Raw genomic sequence first — 24,281 nt, forward strand, 5'->3', positions numbered from 1 at the left:
CACTGGTAAAAATTAAGTGACATGTTTAGGATCAATGGCTAATAAGTGCCTGAGGTCATCTTTGAACTGAGGTGCGTGGCTCCAAATGCACTGTTCTATGTAGGCCTAAAATGATAGTAATCTTTTAACATTTTGAAGGCAGTCACCCCGTGCTCACTCCCAGAAGGCAGAACTAGAGATAGTAAAGAGATTCCAGGTCTACTGCTTCTTCTCTTCCTCCGGGCCTCCTGTCTAGGTGAGAGTTGACTATACAGCATTCTATACAAAGAGAATAGATTTCCAAGAGCTGATTGCTTGTTTCACTGGGATCCAGGTTATTATCCTCAATCTGAATCAATAATCAATTCTCAAAGTTAGAAGTGACCTTGAATATTGCAACGAAATAGGTATCTCTTTTACAACATTTGTGTTCCAAGTACCCTTTGATTGAGGACCTCCCAGATGAGGAACTCACTACCAAGCCAGCCTCGAGGGAGACAGTGATTAAATGAGTCTGCAACTTCACCATTTTGGTTTCCCTGATAAAAATAAAATTGGGCTTCTGTTTCAAACACAAGGAAACAAAACATCTGCTTTGTTCTGAAAAAGCCTTTGCCCTGTCATGTATCGTGAAAATATCAATATCAAATAAGGACAAATATTATTAGTGAAAATGAAACATCACTCACTCCCTGACAGAGAGTTAATAAACTTAAAATGCAGGAAAAGACATATGTTTTGGGGCATGATTAATGTGGCAGCTATGTAGATAAATCCTGAAGGCATTTTTTATTTTTTGTTTCCATTTAATTTGCTTAATTTGGAGGGAGTTTGTGGAAAGGACAAGTTTTTAGGCACTTATTTATATATTTTTAAAATAAAAATAAAATTGAAATATGTATATATGTATATATATATATGTAGATCTTTTCAATTGGATCTAAGTCAGTAAGGCTAGCCTTCCTTGAGGGAAGTGAAGAAACTGGAATTCAATTCAATAAATATTTATCAAGCTTCTAAAGTATTTTACAAATAGAGAAACTAAGACCCGAAATAATTAAGTAACATGCCAGCATAGCAATATCTGTAGATGTGCCAGAGATAGGATTAGGAAGCCACTCCCATACTTTTTATCCTTTTTGACTGTGTGGTCCCATTTAGGTCACACACACACACACACAAAAAAAAAGTGAACAGGAATATCCTAAATACATTCAACACAAAGCATATAAAAGGAAAATCCAGTCAAGGAAATGATTTATAAAGAATAGTTTCTTGTTTTGCTGGAGCATCTTTCTTCTAAGGAACTCAAGCCCTTTTCAAACATCATCTCATAAATCCCCAAAGAACTATGGAAGGAAGAAAAGGATAATTTTGTTCTCCCCATTTGACAGAAAGGCAAACAGAGTCACAGATGGCAAGCTGGTTAATAAACACAGAACATAACCCAAATCCAGATGTCCTTATCCCAACCTATCACCGTATCTGTGAAATAACAAATCTCCACTCCTCCAGCATCCCTGTCTGTGCACCTACTCATGCAGTGTGACTTTTAGCTAGACTCCTTCGAAGTTCACAACCTTACTGATCGTCCTCTGGGAGTTCAAGAGAGAAAAAAAATCTGAGGAAGGATTTAGGGGCGGGAAACAGCCATGGCAATTAATGCTTCTGGGTGTGCATTTTCCAGAGAAGCTGCCAATTCTTAGGATAGCATCGCAGCTAGTCTTCTAATTAGCCAAATACAAACAAACTCATCATTTGCGTTTTCTGCAGCTCATGAGAGCAAAGTCCTGCTGCTCATAGCTTGCAAAACAACCAAGTGCAAGAATGAGCCAAGATGCCTGCAGGAGGCCCAAGACTAATAACAGGCCAGGGGGACCCAGGGGAGAGGGCAAAGAGGATGGGGTGGAAGGAGCCTGCTGCAAGGAAAAGATCAGCAGGGGAAAGATTAGAATAGAAAGGGAGCAACATTTCTACCGCCACCCCAGCCCCACCACCCAGTCCTGGCTTATCCCATCCTGATGGAGAGCAACTCGCTCATCTGGGTTCCTATCCCAAAATCCTGCAAAGGGAAATAAAGGAGATGGAGCAGCAAGTATTGGGCTTAGGAAGCTGAACTCGATGGGTTTCTGAGCACTCTCAGGCGTCACAGCAAAATAGCCAGTTTTGTCCAAGTTTTTGTTTATCTTATAAGTAATTGCAGAAACCAAGTTGTGAAGCACCTGACATAATGTCACTGCTCCTTCTGATGCTAGACCCACAAATATACATCAATATGTATCTATCCATCCATCCATCCATCCATCCATCTATTTATCCATCATCTATCCATCTATCTAACTGTCCCTAAAAGACCACTTGGGATTTAGGATTAGGTTGCACTTTAGAATCCACTATTCAGGAAGGAGGCCCTTTCTACAGCAAGGCTACTGAAGAAAGGAAAACAAAAAGGATCCTATAATCAATGGTAATTTGGCCTCTTCTTGAACATCTCCATTGGTAAGAAGCCCACTACCAAACAAGGCAGCTTGTTCTTTAAATGAGTTTTTTTTTCCCATCCTTATGTCTAGATAAATACAATCTCATTATTGCTTCTTTTTATTATATCTAATCTTGCCTTCAGGAGTAAGACAGTCTGCTTACTCCTTTTTCCAAATGACCAAACTTTAAGATCTTTAAAGAGAGTGATTAGGCCTCCCTAAATCTCCCCTAAAAACCCCTGATTTCTCCAGTATTCCTCATATGATAGTTTTGAACATCTCACTATGCTATCTGCCCTTCTTTGAAGAGTCCCCAGGATGAGGAAAGAGCTTTATGGCTGGAGGAAGGACACAGGATCAAGTCTTGTCTGTGATGCTAATTAGCCAGATGACTTAGATTTATTAAATTTCTCTGAGCCTCAATTTACTCATCTGTCAAGTGGGAATAATGCTACTCACACTACTCATAACACATGATTATGCTGAACAAAGCAGTCTGAAAGCTTGAAGTGTTATATAAAAGTGAGCTGCTGACATTGGACCTGGGATTTCATTTATGTGGGGGATTTCCAGTGTACAGACTCCCCTCGATGAAGTAGATCCTATGTAAATTAGCTTTTTTCCTCTTTTTTTAAAAATTTCTTTTTTTTTTTTTTTTTTTTTTTTTTTTTGCTGAGGCAATTGGGGTTAAGCGACTTGCCCAGGGTCACACAGCTAGGAATTGTGGTCAAATTTGAATTCAGGTCCTCCTGACTTCAGGGCTAGTGCTCTATCCACTGCACTATCTAGCTGCCCCAATTTATAATTGTATAAGAAATTGAACAGAGCCCTGAGGAATCAAGGAGTTTGCCTACACTGAGTATGTGTCAGAAGCAAGATTTTACCCCAGTTCTTCCTAACTCCAAGGCTTACTATCCATAATATCTCTCAGGCTTTATTATTCTCTCAAAATGTAGTGTCTAGACCTGGACAAAATACAGCAGAAGTGCTCTAAACATGGGAGCACAAAGTAAGGGGACCCCATTTCTCAGATCTCAACTAGTCCTTCTAACATCATGAAGGTTAGCTCAACTCAAAGGGAATAGCTAGGAAGGAGATGGCACCTCCTGACCTCTCCATCCCTCTCCCAAGAAAGGTAAAGATGGCACTTGGAGAAGGGTAAAGTCACTTTGAGACTTGCAGCAAGTTAACTGATCCATGCTCTTTACCCTGCTCAAGCCAAAGGTCAAAAGTAGTTAACAGATCCCCTCTAGCACAGGCCTTCAGGATGCTTCAGCCTAGAATAGAGTCTTAAAGACTACACTGTCAGTTTAAAGAACTTAACTCATTAGAATTTAAATTAGACCCTACATTGTGAGATTGGATTAATGATTTATCATTTTCATTGAGTATTTATCTATTATTCATTGCAAAAAGCAAGGGGGGAGCAATTCCTAAGTGCTTTGGGTCCCAAAAAGGTTTAATTGGTGGATAGAAGAGATAACTGAATAAAACTAAAAAGCTGTTCTAAGAGGCCTCATACCCTTAGACATAAGGCACTGGCTTTTATTGTTGTTCTTCAATCATTCAATCTTGTCCAACTCTTTATTACTCCAATTTGGGTTTTCTTGGCAAAGGTACTAGAGCAGTTTAGCATTCTTCTCCAGCCCAGAGGAAACTGAGGAAAACATAATTAGGTGATTTACCTAGAGTCACACAGCTGGTAAGTTGTGGGACCTGATTCGAACTCAGGCCCAGCGTTGTACCACAATTCAGTACTTCTACATCCTCTCCTTCTTAACAAAAATCTTTCTTTGGCCGACATCATCCCAGCTTTACCCCAGCTCTCCCCTCTTTACCTTTTACCCCTTTCCCTCCCTCCACACAAGTTACCAAAGCTATAATAAGCAACGTTGGTGGCTGGCGATGCATTTGAGAACAGGGTGGGTGGGCAGAGATCCTTCAGAACACAAGGCCAGAGGAGAGAACCCCCTTTACCTTTAAACCCAATCATAGAATGATAAGAACATAGATTTTGATCTAGAAAGAGCCTTAGAAGTCATCTAATCCACCTCCTTCACTTTACAGATAAGGAAACTGAGGTCTTGCCCAGGGTCACACAGCTAGGAAGTGACTTGAATCCAGGTCCTCTGACTCCAAATCTAGTATACTTTGGAATGAAGACAACAACTCCAAAAATCTAGCCCCCATCATGATGATACCCTGAGACCCATGCTCATGGGGCACCCAGCTAGGGAAAGGAGCAGGGCAGGACCAGGTCAAGGTTTATCTGGGATGTGGAGGGAAAAGTGGTAAACTGGCTATTTCTAGTATTAGCAAAAAATTTTCTTGCTAACTAGGTGATAAGCTTAGTTGTTTCTACTTCCTGAAAGACTACAACTTCTGTCAACAACCTGGGGTAAAGTCACAATCAGCCCACCTTTGATATAGCTCTACATATCATCCAAAACAAATTTTACATTTCCCACCTTTCCCCTTTCCTAGGGAGCTAAGATAATCATAAGCATCTCTCTGCTCTGTTTATGCCCCAACTCCTCTGGCTCCACCCAACTTTCCTACATCTTATTTCCTACACTGTCTTTCTGAAATTCAGTCACCAGGTGATTTTCAGTGAAGTCACTGTGTGACTCTTCTTCTTTGTCAACTTCTTTCCCACCCTCCTCCTAATATTCCCTCATTTCTATTATCTTTTTAAAAAATAATAGTTTTTTTTAATTTTCAAAATACATGCAAAGATAGTTTTCATCATTCACCCTTGAAAAACCTTATGTTCCAAATTTTTTCTTTCTCTTCCTCTATCCTCCTCCCCTAGACATCAAGTAATCTAATATAGGCTATCTATGTGCAATTCTTCTAAACATATTTCCACATTTCTCATGCTACACAAGAAAAATCAGATCAAAAAGGGAAAAAAAGAAAAAAAAAGCAAGCAAACAACACCAAAAAAGCTGAAAATATTATGTTGTAATCCACACTCAGTCCCCATAGTCCTCTCTGTTTATAAATGGCTCTCTCCATCACAAGTCTATTGGAGCTGGCCTGAATCACTTCATTGTACCTCTCCTCTCTTATATGCTTGTTTAACTTGCCTGTTGTCCCTACAGGTTACCCACAGTACCTAGTGGTAGGAAACCACTTATCTGGAGAACATCATCTGAAAATTCTTCGGGCAGAGCTGCAAGATGATGCTGTATATGAATGCCAGGCCATCCAGGCCGCCATCCGGTCACGCCCAGCCCGTCTCACTGTTCTTGGTAAGAGTTCTGATCTTGACAAATAGCAGGAATATGGACTGACATATGGGGAAAGTCAATGGGTCAGTACCGAAAATGCATTTGTAGAGAACAGAGGTCTCCTGCCACATTGGGAGGATCTGCCAATTAGCTAGGTGGACCATGCTCATAAACCTTCAGCGGCTCCTATTGTGTCTAGGATTTAAAAAGAAAAATCTCTTTAATCTGGCTTCAATATTTTCCATAATATGGCTTTAGTTACCTTACCAAATTTCGTTAACATTACTCCCCTTCACATATTCTATGTTATCATCAAATCGGACTATGTCTCCAAGCTCAATGGATGTTATCCCCCACCTCTGTACATAAAAGTGGCCTAGAATGCATTCTCTGACATCTACTTTTCAGAATGTTTCCATTCACCAAAAGTTCAGTTCAGATATCACCCCTTCTGTGAAGTTGACTTGATTCTGCACCTTCTACTCCTTACCCCACTTTAAAAGGTCCTCTCCTTCCTTATATTTCCCTAGATCACTCCATCTATTTTCTCTTTGGCTTCAACCCTCCCCAGTTTATATCTTATTTGTCTCTGTGCAGATTTGGTAGAATCTCCCCAAAGAGAGGTTTTGAATCTTGATCCCTCTGTATTCCCTAGGCTAACACATCATAGATGCTTAATAAATGTTTCTTGCATTGAACTGAAGCTTAATCCTTAAGGCTCAGGGCATTGTGCTCCCTTCTTGTCCTTCTCCCCCTCTCTACCCTATGCTAACCATTTTTCAGTATCACATAATATTAATAATAATAACTAGCATTTATCCAGAGGTCTATTATGCACCAGGTTCTGTGTCGAGCACTTTACAAATATTATTCTTACACCCTGCTATTATTATCCCCATTTTGTAATTGAGGAAACTCAGTTTCAAAGTCTGGATTATATTTGAATCCAGGTCTTTCTGACTCTAGTCCAGTGCTCTATCCACTGTGTGAGCAATTGCTATGATATTTTAAGACCCTACTTTCATGCTTCCCATAAGCTTCTCATCTTCCTGGGAAAGCCTGCCCAAAGCAGTCCCCCATCCTTCATTCAGGCAGTTTTAGACAGAGGGAGACAAATGAACCCAATGAATTTATGAGGTTTTAAATCCTAAGATGGCACTCAGTCCCTCACTATATTGTTCCTCTCAACTTTGAACCAATCCATCAGTAAAGTACACTAAGTATCCATCATGTGTCAAGCCTTATAAATACTAATAATATTGTACATTTTAATAGAGGCAATATGATGTAATGTGTAGTATTGGATTTGGAGTCAGGAAAACCTGGATTCAAATCCCATTTTTAGTACTTACTAGCTGGGTAACTATGAGCAAGCCACTAATCTCTGAGGTTCAGGTAACTTTCTAACCAGGTTATAGATGGGTTGCAATCAACATTGATGAGGGGAGATATTTTACATAGTTGTTAATATTTTTGCATCAGAAATTATTGTTTTTCAACACATTTTCACATATATTATTTCATTTACTCCTCAAGATAAGAATGGCACATGGGCATTATCATGCCCATTTGGTGGATGAGAAAACTGAGATTTAGAGATGTTGAGAATTGTCTATGGTCCTATGATTAGTACATAAAGGAGCTGAAATGAAAACTTAGATAATTTGACTCAGTCCAGTGGTTTTTTCCATTGTACTGCTTCTGTCCCCAGCATGAATTCAAGCATGTGATGTTGGATCAAGAAAGATCACCAACTCTGGCTACCCCACCTGTGAGCCAGAGCCCATCTCTGACAACAGCGAGCTCAGCATCCTGGGATGCTGCCTTCTTGTATGGGCAGATGAGGAGCAGCATGGCTGTTTAGAGATTAAATATTTAAGAGTTTATCACATTGTTTTCAGATCTACATAGTGAAACGCACTGGGACATATTTTTCCAAACACTCCAGCAGTCAGGCCCCTCCGTATCACTTACCAAGAGTCAAATTGAGCTTCTAGAGACGGGAAAGATGAGCCCCTTAAGTAAATCTCAGAAAATACCCTTAACTTTCAAATTTCCTTTATTGCAAAGAAAAGGGAAAGGCAGAGGTTAAGGAGCTAAAAGTACAGATTAAGGAAAACATAGGAAAGGAAGAATTATACTCTTTCCTGCCAAGGAAGAGTCTAGATGAAGCTGTGTTAGTGCTTATAGAATCACAAGATTGCAAGGGTGATAGAAGGAACCTTGGGAAGTGATAGGCTTTCGAGAGGCTATATGGCCCATCCCCATGACTCCAGATAGGACCTTAACAAAACTGCTCTAGAGAGATGAGACTCTGGCACAATGCCTTACATACTGACAATATTCAGGAAATATTGTATGTTGGAAAAAGAAGGGAGGAGAAAAAAGGAAAGGAAGGAAAAAGAGGAAGAGATGAGAGGGCAAGGCAAGAGAGTGGAGAAGGCAAGGAAAGAGGAAGAAAGAAAGGGGAAGAGAAAGGAGAGAATGAACTAAATGTTTTCCACTTGTGACCCCTCTTCACCCAAGAAATTTTTATATGACCCTGGGTTTATATAGGTATATAAAATAGGTATACAAATCAAACATTTACTGATAATAACTATTAATTTCATGTCCCCCACATATAGTTACAGGATCCCATATGGGGTTGGTAACCCACAGTTTAAGAACGGCACCTGATTAGAGTTAACCAGTAAGAAATACACAGGCTACTAAGAGCTTCCAATCTGGAATAAAGGAGTAAACACTTCTCCCTAAACCTTTCCCATTAAGGGACCTAAAGCTTTTCCAGGATAGTGTGTAGTCTTTATCTTTATGCATTTTCCTTAATACCTCCAGGGTACAAGCCATGTTTCTCAGAGTAGTGTCTTAGAATCTGATGTCAGCAGCCTGGCCCACTTCTCTGTGGGTTATAGTCCAATCCTCCCAGAGTTTTATGATACCAAGAGGCAGCCCACAGACTCTTTACTGCTTCCCCCTTCCCAAATGCACAGCCTTGTACTGCCCACTGCCCACTGCATATCTGTGTAAATGATGTTCCTTTGGGATTCCAAGAGCAGCTGGGGAATATGGACAATTTTCTGATCTTAGTCTGGCCCAGGACCTTTCCCTCTGAAAAAGAGAAAGTGGACAAAGGGGTCATCTCCTCCATGACAGCAACTAAGTGACTCTACCTGTGATTATACTGGTATAGAGAATTCCTAGGTGAGGAAACTCCCTTTACCAAAGTAGGTCACCATCTTTTCAGCAACTTAAAGCCTTGGAAACTTGCCTAGAATTCTGGGAGGGTAAGTGATTTGCCCAAAGCCAAGACATATCTTGAACCCGGGTCTTCTTGACTTTGATTTTTATCTATCCATAAAGCTATGCTGCCTCTCAGAGTAGCACCAATAATGACAAGAATAATTCATTTTTTAAAAAGTGATTTAAGTGTGTTGGATTTGGAACTTGAAGTACTTGGTTTCAAATCCAACCTCAGACTATCATTCCACCTTAAATTGAGTCTTCCTCCCATCATCCAATCCCCAAACCAGAACATCCTAGATTGTAGACTTAATAGAGAACCACACCACTAGTCACACCCCAAAATCTCTCTACAAGTAGAATCTCTATTTCTATCATGTTTAAGGATTTCCTGTCTACTTCATGAATGTGATCAATTTTCCTGATTGGCTAGCTTCCTTTCATCTGTATTCAGCACACACATATACACACACACACAAATACACATACATTTAGTCCCAGAGAGGGACAAATACTTTATCCTGGAAAGATGATACAGTCTCCATATCATTTCATTTGGAAGGCCTAGGAAAGGGGAGAGAAGTATGCCCCTAACCCCTAGCTGACTCCCCCAACAAAGACCCCATCTGCTTGCCAGATAATCCTAGATCTGGAAAATGTCCTATCAGATCCCCAGTGGGGACAATGTTCCTTGCATGCCAGGAATAGGAGAGCTTCCTAATTTAGTCTGTATTTGCCTGAGATAGATTTTTAATTAAATAAAGTAAGAGCATGATTAGAACCTGCAGAAAATGTGAGAGTCGAATCAGATGGTATTCCAGGAAAATTGCAAAGCAAACACTTTGACTGGAACCTCATGAGGTCCCCAGAGGTCCTCCATCAAAGCACCAAGTGAGGAGGGCAAATACAAGAGATTATATAGCCAACAGATGTGTGTTGTTAAGTCATGCATCTGCCAGCAGCGTATTTTGAGAAGCCAGAGGGCTAACTTGCAGAGATGCTGGGCTCATGAGACAGCATACACTCAGACCTCAAGCCCCCCACCCTAGCCACAAAGCTCAGAGTCACAGACACATAAATAAGCATTGTGTTCCCAGCTCTCTGATGTGATCAGCCAGGCAGCAACTTGGAACACAGAATTTGCTTTATTGGGAGGCCAGGGGCAGAAAGGAGAGGAGAAGAGGGGACGGGACAGGACTGGAGAAGGGAAGATAGGAGAGAGTAGAATAGTTCAGGACAGAACAGGACAGGATAGAACAGGGTAGGACAGGGTAGGACAGGATAGGACAGGATAGGACAGGAAAGGATAGGACAGGACAGAACAGGACAAAACAGGACAGGACAGGATAGAACAGGGTAGGACAGGGTAGGACAGGACAGGACAGGATAGAACAGGGTAGGACAAAACAGGATAGAACAGGACAAGACAGGGTAGGACAGGACAGAACAGGACTGGAGAAGGGAAGATAGGAGAGAGTAGAATAGTTCAGGACAGAACAGGACAGGATAGAAGAGGGTAGGACAGGATAGGACAGGACAGGACAGGGTAGGACAGGATAGAACAGGACAGGACAGGACAGGAGAGGAAAAGGAAGACAGAGAAGAATAGGAGAAAAGAGAACAAAGGGGAACTGAGCAAGCAAAACTGAACAGAGCCCTTGCTAGCCAAAGGCATAGAATCCATGGTCTGGTCACTTTAGCTTTAGTGAACAAGCCAACTGTGGGACACTAGATCCTGTGGCTCTTTTCACTAACAAGGATAGCCAAGACTATCCTTGTTCTGAACCCAGAATATACAGAGTCGAATAGTGTACAGCATTTATTAAGTGTTAACTGCATGTCAGATACTATGCTAAATACAAGGGATACAAAGAAAGAGGAAATTTTACTCCCTGCCCTCAAGGAGCTCATAGTCTAAGATAAGGGAGAGCATTTTGGATTCTATGATTCTATGATCAACAAACCATAAAAGAATAAAACAGGAAAGGGAAGAGCTAGCTAAAGAAAAGCGACAAATCTAGCATTCTCTGTCAAGAAAGAAGCCCTTCCTGGACTGGCTTGAAAACCTACTAAATGACCAGGCACCACAGAGACTATGTCTAGTCATGTAATAGTAGTAACCATGAATGCATATTCATGAATACACACATGTTGGAGATGCATAGGCATGCATCTGTACACATACACATACCCCTACAAAAAAGTTCTGACAGGTCCTACCAAATTGAAAAAGCCTTCCCAATCAGACAGGATCTACCATTGGAACATCAGCCTAGCTCATCATGCAAAGGGTGGACATCAGGTGATGAGTTTTTTGGACAACACAGCCCATGTACAAAGATAAATGTTAAATAAAAGGCTATTTTAAAAAACGATAAATGTTTACATATACATATGTATAATAGCTAATAATTATAATTATTGTAATCATATAATATGAAGCCTTAAGGTTTTCAAGATGGTTTATGTTTATGACGACATTTGATCTTCATAACAACTTGTAAAAACAGATGTTATTTCATATTCCAGATATTCCTTTCATATTCCTGAGACAGTTAGGTAACTCAACGGATAGAACACTGGGCCTAGCATCAGGAATTATCCTGAGTTCAAATCTGGCCTCAAACACTTGCTATATCTGTGTGACCCTGAACAAGTCACTTAACCTGTTTGCTTCAGTTTCCCCATCTGTAAAATGATCTTGAAAAGGAAATGGCAAAGAACTCTAGTATTCCTGACAAGAAAACCCCCAAATGAGGTCATAGAGAGTTGAATACAACTAAATTTTATAGTTGAGGAAATTGAGGTTGGGGTAATGAGCCAGTAAGTTGTCTAAGGCAGGATTTTCATTCAAATCTATCTGACTGTAAGTCCAGTACTTTCTATCAAGGACTGTACACCATCTAGCTACAGCTACACTTATGTGTCATTGAGTCAGTCCATACAAAGGAAGGCAAAAGACAGGCCCTGACTCCAAAGAGTTCAGAATCTAATGGATATACATATAGTTGCTATACATAAAATACATGTGTCTATATATAAATACCTATGTGTATAAATGTGAATATATACATGTGTGTATGTATGCACATGTGCCTACGTGTATATTGCGGGTATATAAATGTATATATACACACACATATACACATACATATATACACACACATACACATACATATATATATATATATATACAAATCCCTACAGAGTCAATATCAAGGTTGGATGAATCTGCCCTATTTCAATGCCAGAGCCATAAGCCTGGCTTCCTGTTGCTATCAGAGAGGAGGGTTTTAACTTGTCTGTGATGACTCCCTAGTAGCTCAGGAAACAGAGTTTGGGGAGCCTGGGAGAACACCAGTAGAAATGGGTGGCAAGGATGTCGTGTTAATTATTAAAATGTGGTTCATTTTCTTGGTCCCCTCTCTCCATCCGCCATTCCTCCCTGGCCGTTCTAATATTAACTCTGCCTTCATGCAACTCCCATTAGAAATAAAGCTTTCCTAAATCAACATGAATTATTTAATGATGGAGACTAAGTCAATTCAAATACAGAGAGCATCTGAATCCTCTTTTAAAATGACATCAAGCCCCAAATGTCATCACTGGAGCCAAACAGATTCAAATTCAATGTATCTTATTACTTGTTTATTTTTCAAGATGAAGCTCCTTCATTCTCTCTTCTACCCTTTCTTTTGACTCCAGATTTCAAAGATAAATAATGTCACCTAACAGGATACAAGAGACAAGAATTTCTGTCCTCATATCCACAATAGGTATTGTCAAGCCAATATTTATCCACTTCACTGAACTTTTGGGGGAAATGAGGCCCATGGAGGTAAAATAAGCTACTCAAAGTAGTTGGGCCAGAATTGAGAGTATAACACAGAAACTCATAAAGTCCTTCTTTTCATTGAGATCTCACTCATTCTGGTTCTAATAATAATAGCAACTGATCTTTTTAAAACATTTAAAAGGTTTGTAAAGCACTTTAGATACATTAGTTGTATAAACCTCCAGATATTCTCATTCTTATGTTTAGAAGAAGAAAATAAGTCTGGGAGAGGTTAAGGGACTTGTCCATGTGACCCTCAACTCATCCTCATCCCTCTACTCTCACTTCACACTTCCTCGGGCCTAGAGAATGGATAAAGAAGGGATAGATCAAGTATTTCAAAGTCAAGGACTAGGTGAAGAGGAGAAGTAGTTTGGAGATCTGCTGAGAGAAGATAGAGATCCTACAATCCTGAATCACAAGAGAAGTGACCCTGGTCTCTCATTGACAATCTCTTCATTAATAATAAATGTAGAAATATGTTTAGAATAATTGCATATGTTTAACCTGTATTGGACTATTTGTTGTACAGGGGAAAGGGGAGGAGGAAGGGAGGGAAAAATTTTGGAATAAAAGGTTTTGCAAAGATAAATGTTGAAAAGTACCTTTGCCTATGTTTTGAAAAATTAAAAAAAGCTATTATCATAATCCCTTCATTTTCTCAGGAATAGGGGCAATGATAATCCCTTCATTGCCCCTATTCCTGAGAAAATGAGGTGACTGTCCACGAGACAGATACCTGGCAAAAATGAACAGAATGCAGGATTTGTAGTTAGGAAAATCTATATCCAAACCTTGCTTCAAACCCTTAAGTAGCTATATGTTTTTAAGGCAAGTCACTTAATCTATCTCAGTCTCAGTTTCCTCTTCTGTAAAATAGAGATAATACCAGCTTCATGGGGTTGTTTTAAAGCTCAAATGAGATAACTTGTAAAAAGTGCTTTGCAAACCTTAAAGTACTATATAAATTCAAACCTTTATCATTATTACTTTTATCATTATTATTATTATTACTAGAGATGCTGCTTCAGCAAATTGGCAGAAAAGTGAAGTCTAAGCACTTAAATGCCCTTTCCAGGCACCCAGTTCCTGCAGAGACAAGCAGAATTGATTTCCTTATCTCCTTATTAAGCGAATTTTGCCCAAGCCTCTGGTCTGGTCAGAGGTGCCGGATCTCATTTGTACAGTAGGTCTGTTTCCTGCCACGTTCATTATAGCATAATCACTCCAAGTAGCAGCAGTAAATGAGATGATGATGGCAGAGAAGCAGGAAAGAGGTTCCCTCCTTGAGGTGGGGCATTCGGTGCAGGAGAAAGTATTGGTACTGTCCCAGGAGCCTTATTCAGCCACTCACAAACACTAAATATCTCTCTATCACTTTGCCCCCACTGTTCTTCTGTGGCAAAAATAGCTCCCCTCTCTCCAGTACCAAGTCAAAATCCCTCCATGGTCGCCTAGTTTAATGCTCACTTCCTCTAGGAAGTCTTTCCAAGCTATGCAGGAGCTCCGACTTTGCAACAAGATGCAATTTATACTTATCTTGAGGAGTTATCTTCCTTACCCTAGTGTAGAAAAATGGCATCACTTGGAGACAGGAAGACTAAAAGATTATACCGTGTAAGATTGGTTTAAAGGATGCTTAGCCTAGAGAAAAGAAGACTTGGAAGAGAAATGATTCAATTCAATTCAACAAACACTGAACAAGTGCCTGAATACAATGTATTCTACTGGGTGCTAAGGATACAGTGACCAAAATAGGATAGTCTTTGCCCTCAAAGAGCTTAGGTTCTACCAGGTGAGTACAAAACTTACAGAGAAAAAATAAATACCAAACAATTTGAGGAGTTTGGAAAGAAGGACGACCAGAGATCAAGGAAGTCTTCTAGGAAGAAGTTGCCATCTAGCTTGGAAGCAAACTAAGCATTCCAAGGAAAAGAAATAATGCAATAGCTAATATGTACATGTACATATACATACATATACACACGTGTTTGTGTGTGTGTATTACTTACAATTTGCCAGGTACCATGTTTAGCACTTTTCACTTTACAATATTGTTTTACCATCAAAACAACCTTGCATTAGGTGCTCTTATTATCCTCATTGTACAAATGGAGAAACTGAGGCAAAAAGCAATTAAATGATTTGCTCAAGGTCACATAACAAGTAAGTGTCTGGTGTCTCCCTGATTCTTGAGACCAAAACTTTATCCACTGGGCCACTGCCCACTATATCCCAAACAGAAAGCACCATCTTTACAAAATCTTTTAGATAAAGAATGAAATAATGAGTTTGAAAAAATCTAATAGAACAGTTTGGTGAGAATGTACATGATTCTTAAGTTGCAGATGGGTGACTGGAAGGAAGATGGTGCCCTCAACAGAAACTGAGACTTTTAAAAGAAGGAAGAGTTTAAGGGAAGAAGATAATAAGTTAGACAATTTCAAAAGAAAAATGCTATCCACATCCAGAGAAAGAATTATGGAGACTAAATGTAGATCAAAGTACACTACTTTTACTTTTTTATAGGTTTTTTTTTTGTTTTTTTTTCTCATGGTTTTTCCCTTTTGTTCTGATTCTTCTTTCACCACAAGACTAATATGGAAATATGTTTAACATGATTGTACATATATAACCTATATCAGATTGCTTGCTATATTGAGGGAAGGGAAGGAGGAAGAAAAAATAAATATTGAAACTATCTTTACATGTAACTGAAAAAAATAAAATTCTGTTAAGTGCAAAAAAGAAGATAATGAATTCTGCTTTGAACATGTCAAGTTTGAGATACCAATGGGACATGCCAGAGCAAGATTCGTAGCAGGTCATTATCTATTTGAAACTGGAATTCAAGAGAAAGATCATAATGAGATTTGTAGATTCCATGGGAATGGATAAGGTGACCAATGCAGATGACATAGAAATAGAAGAGAGAAGAGAATCTAAAGTCTGAAGGTACACCCATGAGATGAAAGCATGAGATGGATGTTGGTCTAATAAAGGAGACTGAGATGGAATAGAAAGTAGATAGTAAGAGAACATGGTATAATGGATTCCAAGGGAGGAAATTGCATCCAGGAAGAAGTGATAATCTGTGATGTAAAAAGCTACAGACAAGACCAGTAAGGATGGGATAGGGATTAGACCAATGACTTCATGGATATCAGGGATTCCCAGATGAGCCAATTCCCTTTATCACTGCAAATTGGCATCTTCTTTCTTAATGTTTTAGAAAGTTGTGTGGGGCACTAAAAGGTTAAATGATTTGCCTAGAGTGACACAGCATAGCCAGTTTGTGTATGAGAAAGAACCTAAACCCCAGGTCCTCTCAGTTTTGAGTTCAACTCTCTATCTCCTGAATCATTCTGCCTCTCTGGGGACTGTCTTTCAAACGGACTAAGGACTGAAAAAAGGCCGTCAGACTTAGCAGTTAAAAGCAGAATTCTGTATTCTGTTTAGAGGAAGGATAAGTGTTTGGATCTTAAAGAAAAGAGAGAAATATTGGGACAGCAAACAGAGACTGGGATAGAATCATTCATCAAACAAAAAAGGATGTTACATGCAACAGTGAGGACCTAATAGAGATTAGATCACATAAATTTGCAGTGAACCTGGTTGACATGACTGAGTACCTTCCTTTAGTAGTAACACCTGTATAGCTTTGGTGAAGGCAGAGAATGACTATAACCCAAGAATAGAGCTAGGCAAGGCATGAGCATCAATAAGATAGGGGTCAAGGAATTCAAAAATGGAGCAGACATAGGTTGAAATGATTGACTGTAGGATCAAAGTTATAAAAGGAGGAGTGTGAGCCCAAAATAGAGATAGAAGGGCACAAACTATGGTGAAGATAAAGAATCAGTTTAGGAGAAGTGATATAAAGGGAAAGATGAAAGGAAAGGGGATTATGATGAGAGAGGGATTTGAAAACTTTAAATCATGGTGGTATCTCAGTTATGGGTGATGATGGGCTCTAAAGCACAGATTCAACAATGCCATGTCTCTTATTCAGGAAACTTCAGTGGCTCCCTATTTCGTCTAGGACCAAATATCAACTCCTCTGTCTGGCATTTACAGCTCCACTTCCCTCCATGTATTCTGTGCTCCTAAAACACTGACCTATTTGTTATTCACACACATCTCTTTTCTCCATGCCTGTGTCTGCCATGTCTGAAATATTTCTTTCCTTCTCTTTACCTCTTAGCACCCTGACTTTCTTCAAGATTTAGCTCAAGTATTACCTTCTGGAAGTGGCCTTTTCCAGTCCCCCTTCCCTCCCAATTGTTAGTGCCTCCCCCTCTCAGGTTTACTTATATCTACTTTTTATGTTTCTTGTCTGTAGAAACAGGTGATTCAGTGAATAGACTGCTCTGTGTCAGGCACTATACTTGGCTCAAGTGATATAAAAACAAAACTAAAACAAGTGCTGCCTTCATAGAGTTAAGAGTTGAGGAGAACAACTTATACCCATATAAGTATATACAAAACAAATAAGAGACCATTTAGGTGGGGGCACTAGTAGTTTTCTCAGGAAACAGGAATCGGGTCTCATGTCGATTCTAGCACTGGAACCTAGTCTTAAAGGAAACTGGGAATTAGATTTTTACCTGGTGATTTCAGAGATGCTAAGCTGGATTTTCTCTGGGGTAATGATAGACACTGGGCAGAGCAAATGCCTTCTCCATAACAGGATCCCAGTCTTCATAGCTGACATTTACATAGGTGTACAAAGGGTTTTACGTACTTAATCTCATTTGACCTTCACAAAAGCCCTGGGAAATAGGTGCCACAGGTTTTATTATCCCAATTTAACACATGAAGAAATGGAGTCTTGAGTTTAATAACTTGCCCACAAAGTCATAGTGAGGAAATATCAGAAGCAAGATTTGAAACCATCTTCCTGATTCCAAGTCCAGTACACTTTCCACTGCCCCACACTCCCTAACACTTTCCTGCCCTATCCTCACCAGGGTGCTAGTAGAGCTAACAGGGAATGGAAGACTAGTGACATTCTGCCCAGTGATATGGTGCTTCCATCCATGACAGAAAGTTCCAAGTCAAGGAGGCCTCCAAATCTCAGCCTTGAGAGAAATCAAGGCTGAAGCCCTATCAAAAATCAATTAACAAGGGACAGTTAGGTGGTGCAGTGGATAGAGCAGCAGCCCTGAAGTCAAGAGGACCTGAGTTCAAATGTGGCCTCAGACACTTAACACTTCCTGGCTGTGTGACCCTGGGCAAGTCACTTAACCCCAATAGCCTCAGCAAAAAAAGAAAGAAAGAAAGAAATATCAATTAACAAGCATTTATTAAGTGCCAACTGTGTGTCATATATCTACTAGATCCTGGGGTTGTGCCCTTAAGAAGCTTATATTCTAACAATAACAGTGAAGGGATGGGTTGATGCTGAAGCTACCACCTTCATTCTTGGCTACAGATTCAGGGCTAGTAGGGTTCCAAACCCAGCTCTTGGATAGACTGGGACTGGGACATTCACTCTTACTGAACTATTGGTGGTGTTTCCCTTCCCTGACTGGCTGGGCAAGTAGCCGGTGTTCTTCCATTGTTCATGATGGTTTTTGCCATCATTTAGAAAATTTAGCTGTCATTTAGAAAAGGGCTAGTCTTATCCTGTTCAGTCACACAGGACAGAATAAGTTGTAATGACTGGAAACTTCAGAGACCTAGATTTAAGCTTGATGTCAGGGAAACCTTTTTCCCTAATTGAAGCATTCCAGAAGTGAAAGTTAGCTGCCTTAGGAGGAAGTGGGATCCCCCTCACTAAAGATCTTCCAGCATAAGATGAATGGCCACTTACTGGATCATACACCATGGGGTCATAGATTTTGAACTAGAAAGGATTTCAAAAGTCATCTAGTCCAACCTCATTATTTTACAAGTGAGAGAAAGGAATCCAAGAAAAGTTAAGTGACTTATGAAATCAAGAGGTACCCAGCAGAAATGAGGGTCGAATGCAGATCCCATAACTCCAAATCCATGCTTCTTGCCATAGTAGCCTATTTTCAAAGGGATTCATAACCAGATCCAAGTTGAACTTAATGGCCTTCCGTGTCCTGGATTCTTGTGCCAATGATGACACTGTCCAAAAGACCTTGGATCTAATATCTCTAAAGGTCTCAGCCCCACACTCTGAAAATGGATATAAGAATTCTTGTAGTATCAGCTTTGAGGTGTTATAAGTAAAGTGTTTATAGTTCTTATAGCTCTAGGTGGAGAAGGGAACAAAAAGGGAACAAGCATTTGTTAAACAGACCTACTTTGTGCCAGGCACTATGCTAAGTACTTATATCTCATGTGATTCCCACAATAAACTTATGCAATAGGTTCTATTACCATCCCCATTTTACAGTTGAGGAAACACACAGAAATTAAGTGACTAGTCTAGTGCACACAGATAGTAAGAATCTGTATTGCAGATTTGAACTCAACTCTTCTTGACTTCAGACCCAGATTCAATCCACTGCACCATCTAGCTGCTCCTATATAAATGTTCAGTAATTATAAACCTACTATAAGCCAACCTGTTCAGTTATTGCCTGCTGGAAACTCTTTCCTGATTTGAACAGTGGTATCTTTTATTAGAGTTAGACCATAAGCTCTTCGTGAAAAGAGACAGTGTCAATTATATGATTTGTACCCTGTGCTCCATGTGACTTAGTGTATCCATTATCTACTTATGATGATGATGGTAGTGGTGAGGATTATGATGAAGATGATGATGGTGGTGGTGGTGGTGGTGGTGGAGATGATGATCATGATGATAATGATGGTGATGGAGATAGTGATGGTGATGATGATGGTGGTGGTGGTGATAGTGATAAAGATGAGGATGATGGTGGGGTAATGGTGGTAATGATGATGCTGATGATGGTAGTGGTGATGGTGACGGTGGTGGAATTGGTGGTAATGATGATGATGATAGTGGTGGTAGTGATAATGGTGGTGATGGTGGTGGTGGTGATGATGACAATGATGATGGTTGTGGTAGTGGTAATGATGATGATGATGGTGGTGGTGGTGGTAGTGGTGATGGTGGTGGAATTGGTAGTAATGATGATGATGATAGTGGTGGTGGTGGTAATGGTGGTGATGGTAGTGGTGGTGATGATGACAATGATGATGGTTGTGGTAGTGGTAATGGTGATGATGATGATGATGGTGGTGGTGGTGGTGGTGGTGGTGGTGGAATTGGTGGTGGTGGTGGTGGTGGTGGTGGAATTGGTGGTGATGATGGTGGTGGTGGTGAAATTGGTGGTGATGATGGTGGTGGTGGTGGAGGTGGAGATGGTAGTAGTGGTGGTGGTGGTGGTGATGATGATGATGATGGTGGTGATGGAGGTAGTGGTGGTGGTGAAGATGATGATAATGATGGTGCTGGAGGTAGTGGTGATAATGGTGGTGATGATGGTGGTAGTGGTGGGTGGTGGTATAAATGGCAGTGATGGTGGTGGTAGTGGTAATGGTGATGATGATGGTGATGATGGTGATGATGATGATGGTGGTGATGATGATGATGATGATGAGCAATGAGACCCTTGGGATTCTCTAAGGATATCAGAATGATACAAGGATGTATAACTTTTGTAGCCTCTTTCCTTTGCTCTGTCTATGCCACAAGCTAAAGATCATTCATTATGATAAACTATCTCCCAGACCCAGTTAATTTGCCATATCACAGAAACAAAAACAAGAGTCTCTTCTGGCCTCCCTCCTCATTTTTCATCCTATTTTAGAACAGGGAGGTGATCTGTCTGGTTTCTTCTTTTCTGAATTGGGGCCCATACATCAGAACAGGAGTAAGGGGCAGGAAAAAATTCTCACTAATCAGAAACCAGCAACTTTCTCCTGAAGGCTTTCATGAGAATTGGGATCCATCAGTTATGAAAATACTCTCAGCTCTTCCCTCCAAAAATGGATCCAGGGGTCCCAGAGGTCAGAGAATTAAATCTTATGTTGTGTGGATCTAGACAGAGAATTATTAAGAAAAGGGATTGTGTTGCACATGTGGTCCCTGGGTCAAATATGGCCTATATGATCCCAAGGAATAGACTCCCAAAGATCTTTAGCAAAAAAAAATTTTTACCCACCTTTCTAGGGCACAAAGGCCCTTTCCAAATACTTTCCCTAAGCAGTATGCCAAGTAAAATTGCCACACTTTTCTAATATGGTGGGGAAAGCAATGGATATAAAGGCAAAAAAACCTAGATTCAAATCCTGAATTTATTTCTCAGTACATTTGGTAGAGGGCAGCTAGGCAGTATGGTGGATAGAATGCTAAGCTTGGAGTCAGGAAGCTTCATCTTCCTAAGTTCAAATCTGGCCTCAGACACTTAATAGCTGTGGACTCTGTTGAGTCATTTACCCTGCTTGCCTCAATTTCCTCACCTGTAAAATGAGCTGAAAAAGGAAGTAGCAAAGTATTCCAGTGTTTGCCAAGAAAACCCCAAATGACCCCATTTCAGTCATTTATGACTGAAAAATAACAGAACAACTGCAACACCTTCAGTAGGGGCCTTGAATAAGTTCCTTAAACTTTCTAGACCTCAGTATCCTCATCTGAAAAACAAAGTCTAGATTATCTCAAATTTGCTCTAGTCCTAAATCCTGTGATCCTGGTGCATTTAGGGATCTTAAGTCAGAATACTGTTGCTATTTGCAAAGCTATTCTCATATTTCTACATACATGCATAAGTGAACAAGAACATGCAGAATCACTCACACTGCAGCAAGTGAGTCCATGCCATTTTGCCCCTATCATACCCAACTGTTCTCCACCTCCTTGCATCTTCTCTTGGTGAATCGCGTCATTCATAATCATGGATGCCCATGCAATGGGGAGACCCATGGATTCTCTAGGAACCAGTCCCCATTAAGAATTTAGTGAGTTGTCAGCCACCTAACAGAAGTATTGACCCTCCCCTTGGCAACCAGCAGAGAAGAATGAGATGTTTGGAGCGTGACATCACCAGTATGAGGGACTTTGCTTTGGTATTGATCCCCCTAATAAAAAATGCAACAACTGGAGGGAGGGGGAGGAGGCAAGAAAAGGAAAGAAGGAAAGGTCAAGTAGCACCCACCCCCACTGATCCCAGAACACATTTCCTACTTCTAAAAGTCCATAAAGTGTGTGTGTGGGGTGGGGGGAGGAGGGAATAGCCACCAGTCCAAAAACATGAGTTAAATCACCTGTACTTGCAGCCAGGAAAATGAGAATTTAAGCTTTTCCTCAGATGCTGTGACCCTCTGACACCATACAAATGACAATTTCTTACTCCTTGTTTCCTCATCTATAAAATGGGGATAATAATAGCATCTATTACATAAACTTGTTGTAAGGATCAAATGAGGTAACAGATGTAAAATATATTGCAAAACTTAATACATTACATGAAAATTAACTATTAGCATGAAAAGATCTTGGGTTGAAGACCCAAACTAACCTCTGATTTGCTTCATCTCTCTGGCTCATTTCCCTCCTCCACAAAACAGGAATGATAATAGTGGGACTAGCTATCATTCGGAGAACTAGTGTGAGGACCAAATAAAATAATGTATGTGAACGGATATAAAAAAAAATAACTGTAACGTTCTGTATAAATGTGAGCTATGAGGATACTGATTTCCCAAGCATTTTAGGTTTCCAATACAGAGCCTTCCCGCCCCCCACTGGATTCATTTGAAATACGCATCTGGTCAGGGCCCACAGAGGCTGATGGACAGGGAGGGAAACCTCTGGTGGCTAAAAATATCCCCTGGCTTACTGGCTCTGACCTCAGCCTAGTCCTGAGCAGAGGGTTTCATGGCAAATTATGGATTTAAAACTGGCAATGAATCTCCATTACAGCATGAAATGAGAAAGGAAAATGCCACTACATGGAAGCCTTCCCCTGGGTAGCAGCAAGGCAAAGGAAGAGAGCTCTAGTAGGAGGGGGAAAGAGAGAAGCAGAGACAGAGACAGAAAGAGACAGGGAGCGAAGAATGATCCCTGGAGCTGGCAGTCACCTCCTCAGCCCACTCTATCACACATCAGCAGGCAGAGGACAGAGGAATCCATTTGCCAGGGGGCCTAATCAAGTCTCATTGCTCTTGCTGCGGTTTTTCTGCGACCAAAAGCTTTGGGACTCCATTTAGCTGTGGGAACAAACCAAGCACCTTCTCAGGACTGGGGAGCTGTGATTGGGGGGAACCAGACACTGCTCCTTCTCTGCATAGAGTGGAGATTGCCCAGCTGCTCCAGAGATACACACACACACACACACACACACACACACACCCCTAAAAATGGCCCATCTTTCAGCCTGATTCTCTCTCTTTAATAAACCCAAAATCCAGATCTATGAAAGTAATGAGTTCTCTATTGGAATTGCCACCAGTCTTCTTCCTCCTTCACATTCCCTTTCTTCCTCTTCTTCTTCTTCCTTTCCTACTTCTCCTCCTCCTCTTCTTGCTTCTTATTCTCCTTTTTCTCCTTCTCCCCCTTCTCCTTCTCCTCCTCCTTCTTTTTCTCCTTCTTCTCCTCCTCCTCTTCCTTCTCCTTCTTCTTCTCCTTCTTCTCCTTCTCTTCTTCCTCCTCCTCCTCTTCCTTTCCTCCTTCACATATATCCACATTCATATGTGCAGATAACTGCATACACTCCTTTTTTGCCTATGTGAAGAGTTAAAAGTCTTCTTTCCCTAAAAAAGACTTTGAAAAAAGTAAGGTTGAAACAAAGCTTCACTGTATAATCAAGGGAGAAACCTTACATCCAACAAAAGTAAGTAGAACAATGATCTAGAGCTGCAAAAGTATAGAGATTTAGTTCATTTTGTCTGGTCACCCCATGTCTTCCCATATGAGGCAAAGCAACGCCCTAACCTCTCTCACTGATCTCTTTCCCTCCCTATTATACAAAGGAACAAAGAACAAAATGTTGGAGCAAATATTCTTAAATCTAGCAGATCATGACAATGGATTATTCAAAGTGATGATGAGAATTCTGGAAAATAGTAAAGAATTATCTTTAATCAGGACATTTGGAAGACATCCAGCAATCCCTCCCATTCCTTGTCCTCTACAGAAGAGAAGAAAAGCTATTTCCTTATTCCTCAAAACAGTACAGGTGACATTCTGGCAGGCTCTAGTGCCAGAAGCCTTTTCCTAACCTTATGCAGACACACTTTCTAGTGTAGTGCCTGCAGTATCTTTGAGGTAGCTAGGGAGCATAGTTCAGAATGCTGGATTTGGAGTCAAGTAGACCTGAGTTCTAATCCTGCCTCATATGCTTACTAGCACATCTCGGACTCAGTTACATCCTCTGAAAAATAAAGCCATGAGACTCGATGATCTTTTGGGTCCCTTCCAGCAATAAATCTATGATCCTATGACCTACCTCATAGATGTTATGAAAATGAAATAAGAAGATACATCCAAAACACTTCCTAAATTGTAAAATACTATATTAATGTCAATTATTTTTAATTAATTAGCTAAGAAGGCAGGATAGGGATAGCTAG

General features: G+C 40.4%; 1 protein-coding gene across 2 annotated transcripts in view; it reads left to right on the top strand.

The window, feature by feature from the left end:
• Window positions 1–24,281, top strand: part of KIRREL3 (kirre like nephrin family adhesion molecule 3) — a 771,808-nt gene that overhangs the window by 630,040 nt on the left and 117,487 nt on the right. For both annotated transcript variants that reach the window (XM_051986700.1, XM_051986702.1), the window contains exon 5: window positions 5,564–5,713. In XM_051986700.1, coding sequence (XP_051842660.1) covers window positions 5,564–5,713 — 150 coding nt within the window. The remainder of the gene's footprint in view (window positions 1–5,563; window positions 5,714–24,281) is intronic.

The sequence above is a fragment of the Antechinus flavipes genome, chromosome 3 (assembly GCF_016432865.1).
Source record: "Antechinus flavipes isolate AdamAnt ecotype Samford, QLD, Australia chromosome 3, AdamAnt_v2, whole genome shotgun sequence".
Lineage (NCBI taxonomy): Eukaryota > Metazoa > Chordata > Mammalia > Dasyuromorphia > Dasyuridae > Antechinus > Antechinus flavipes.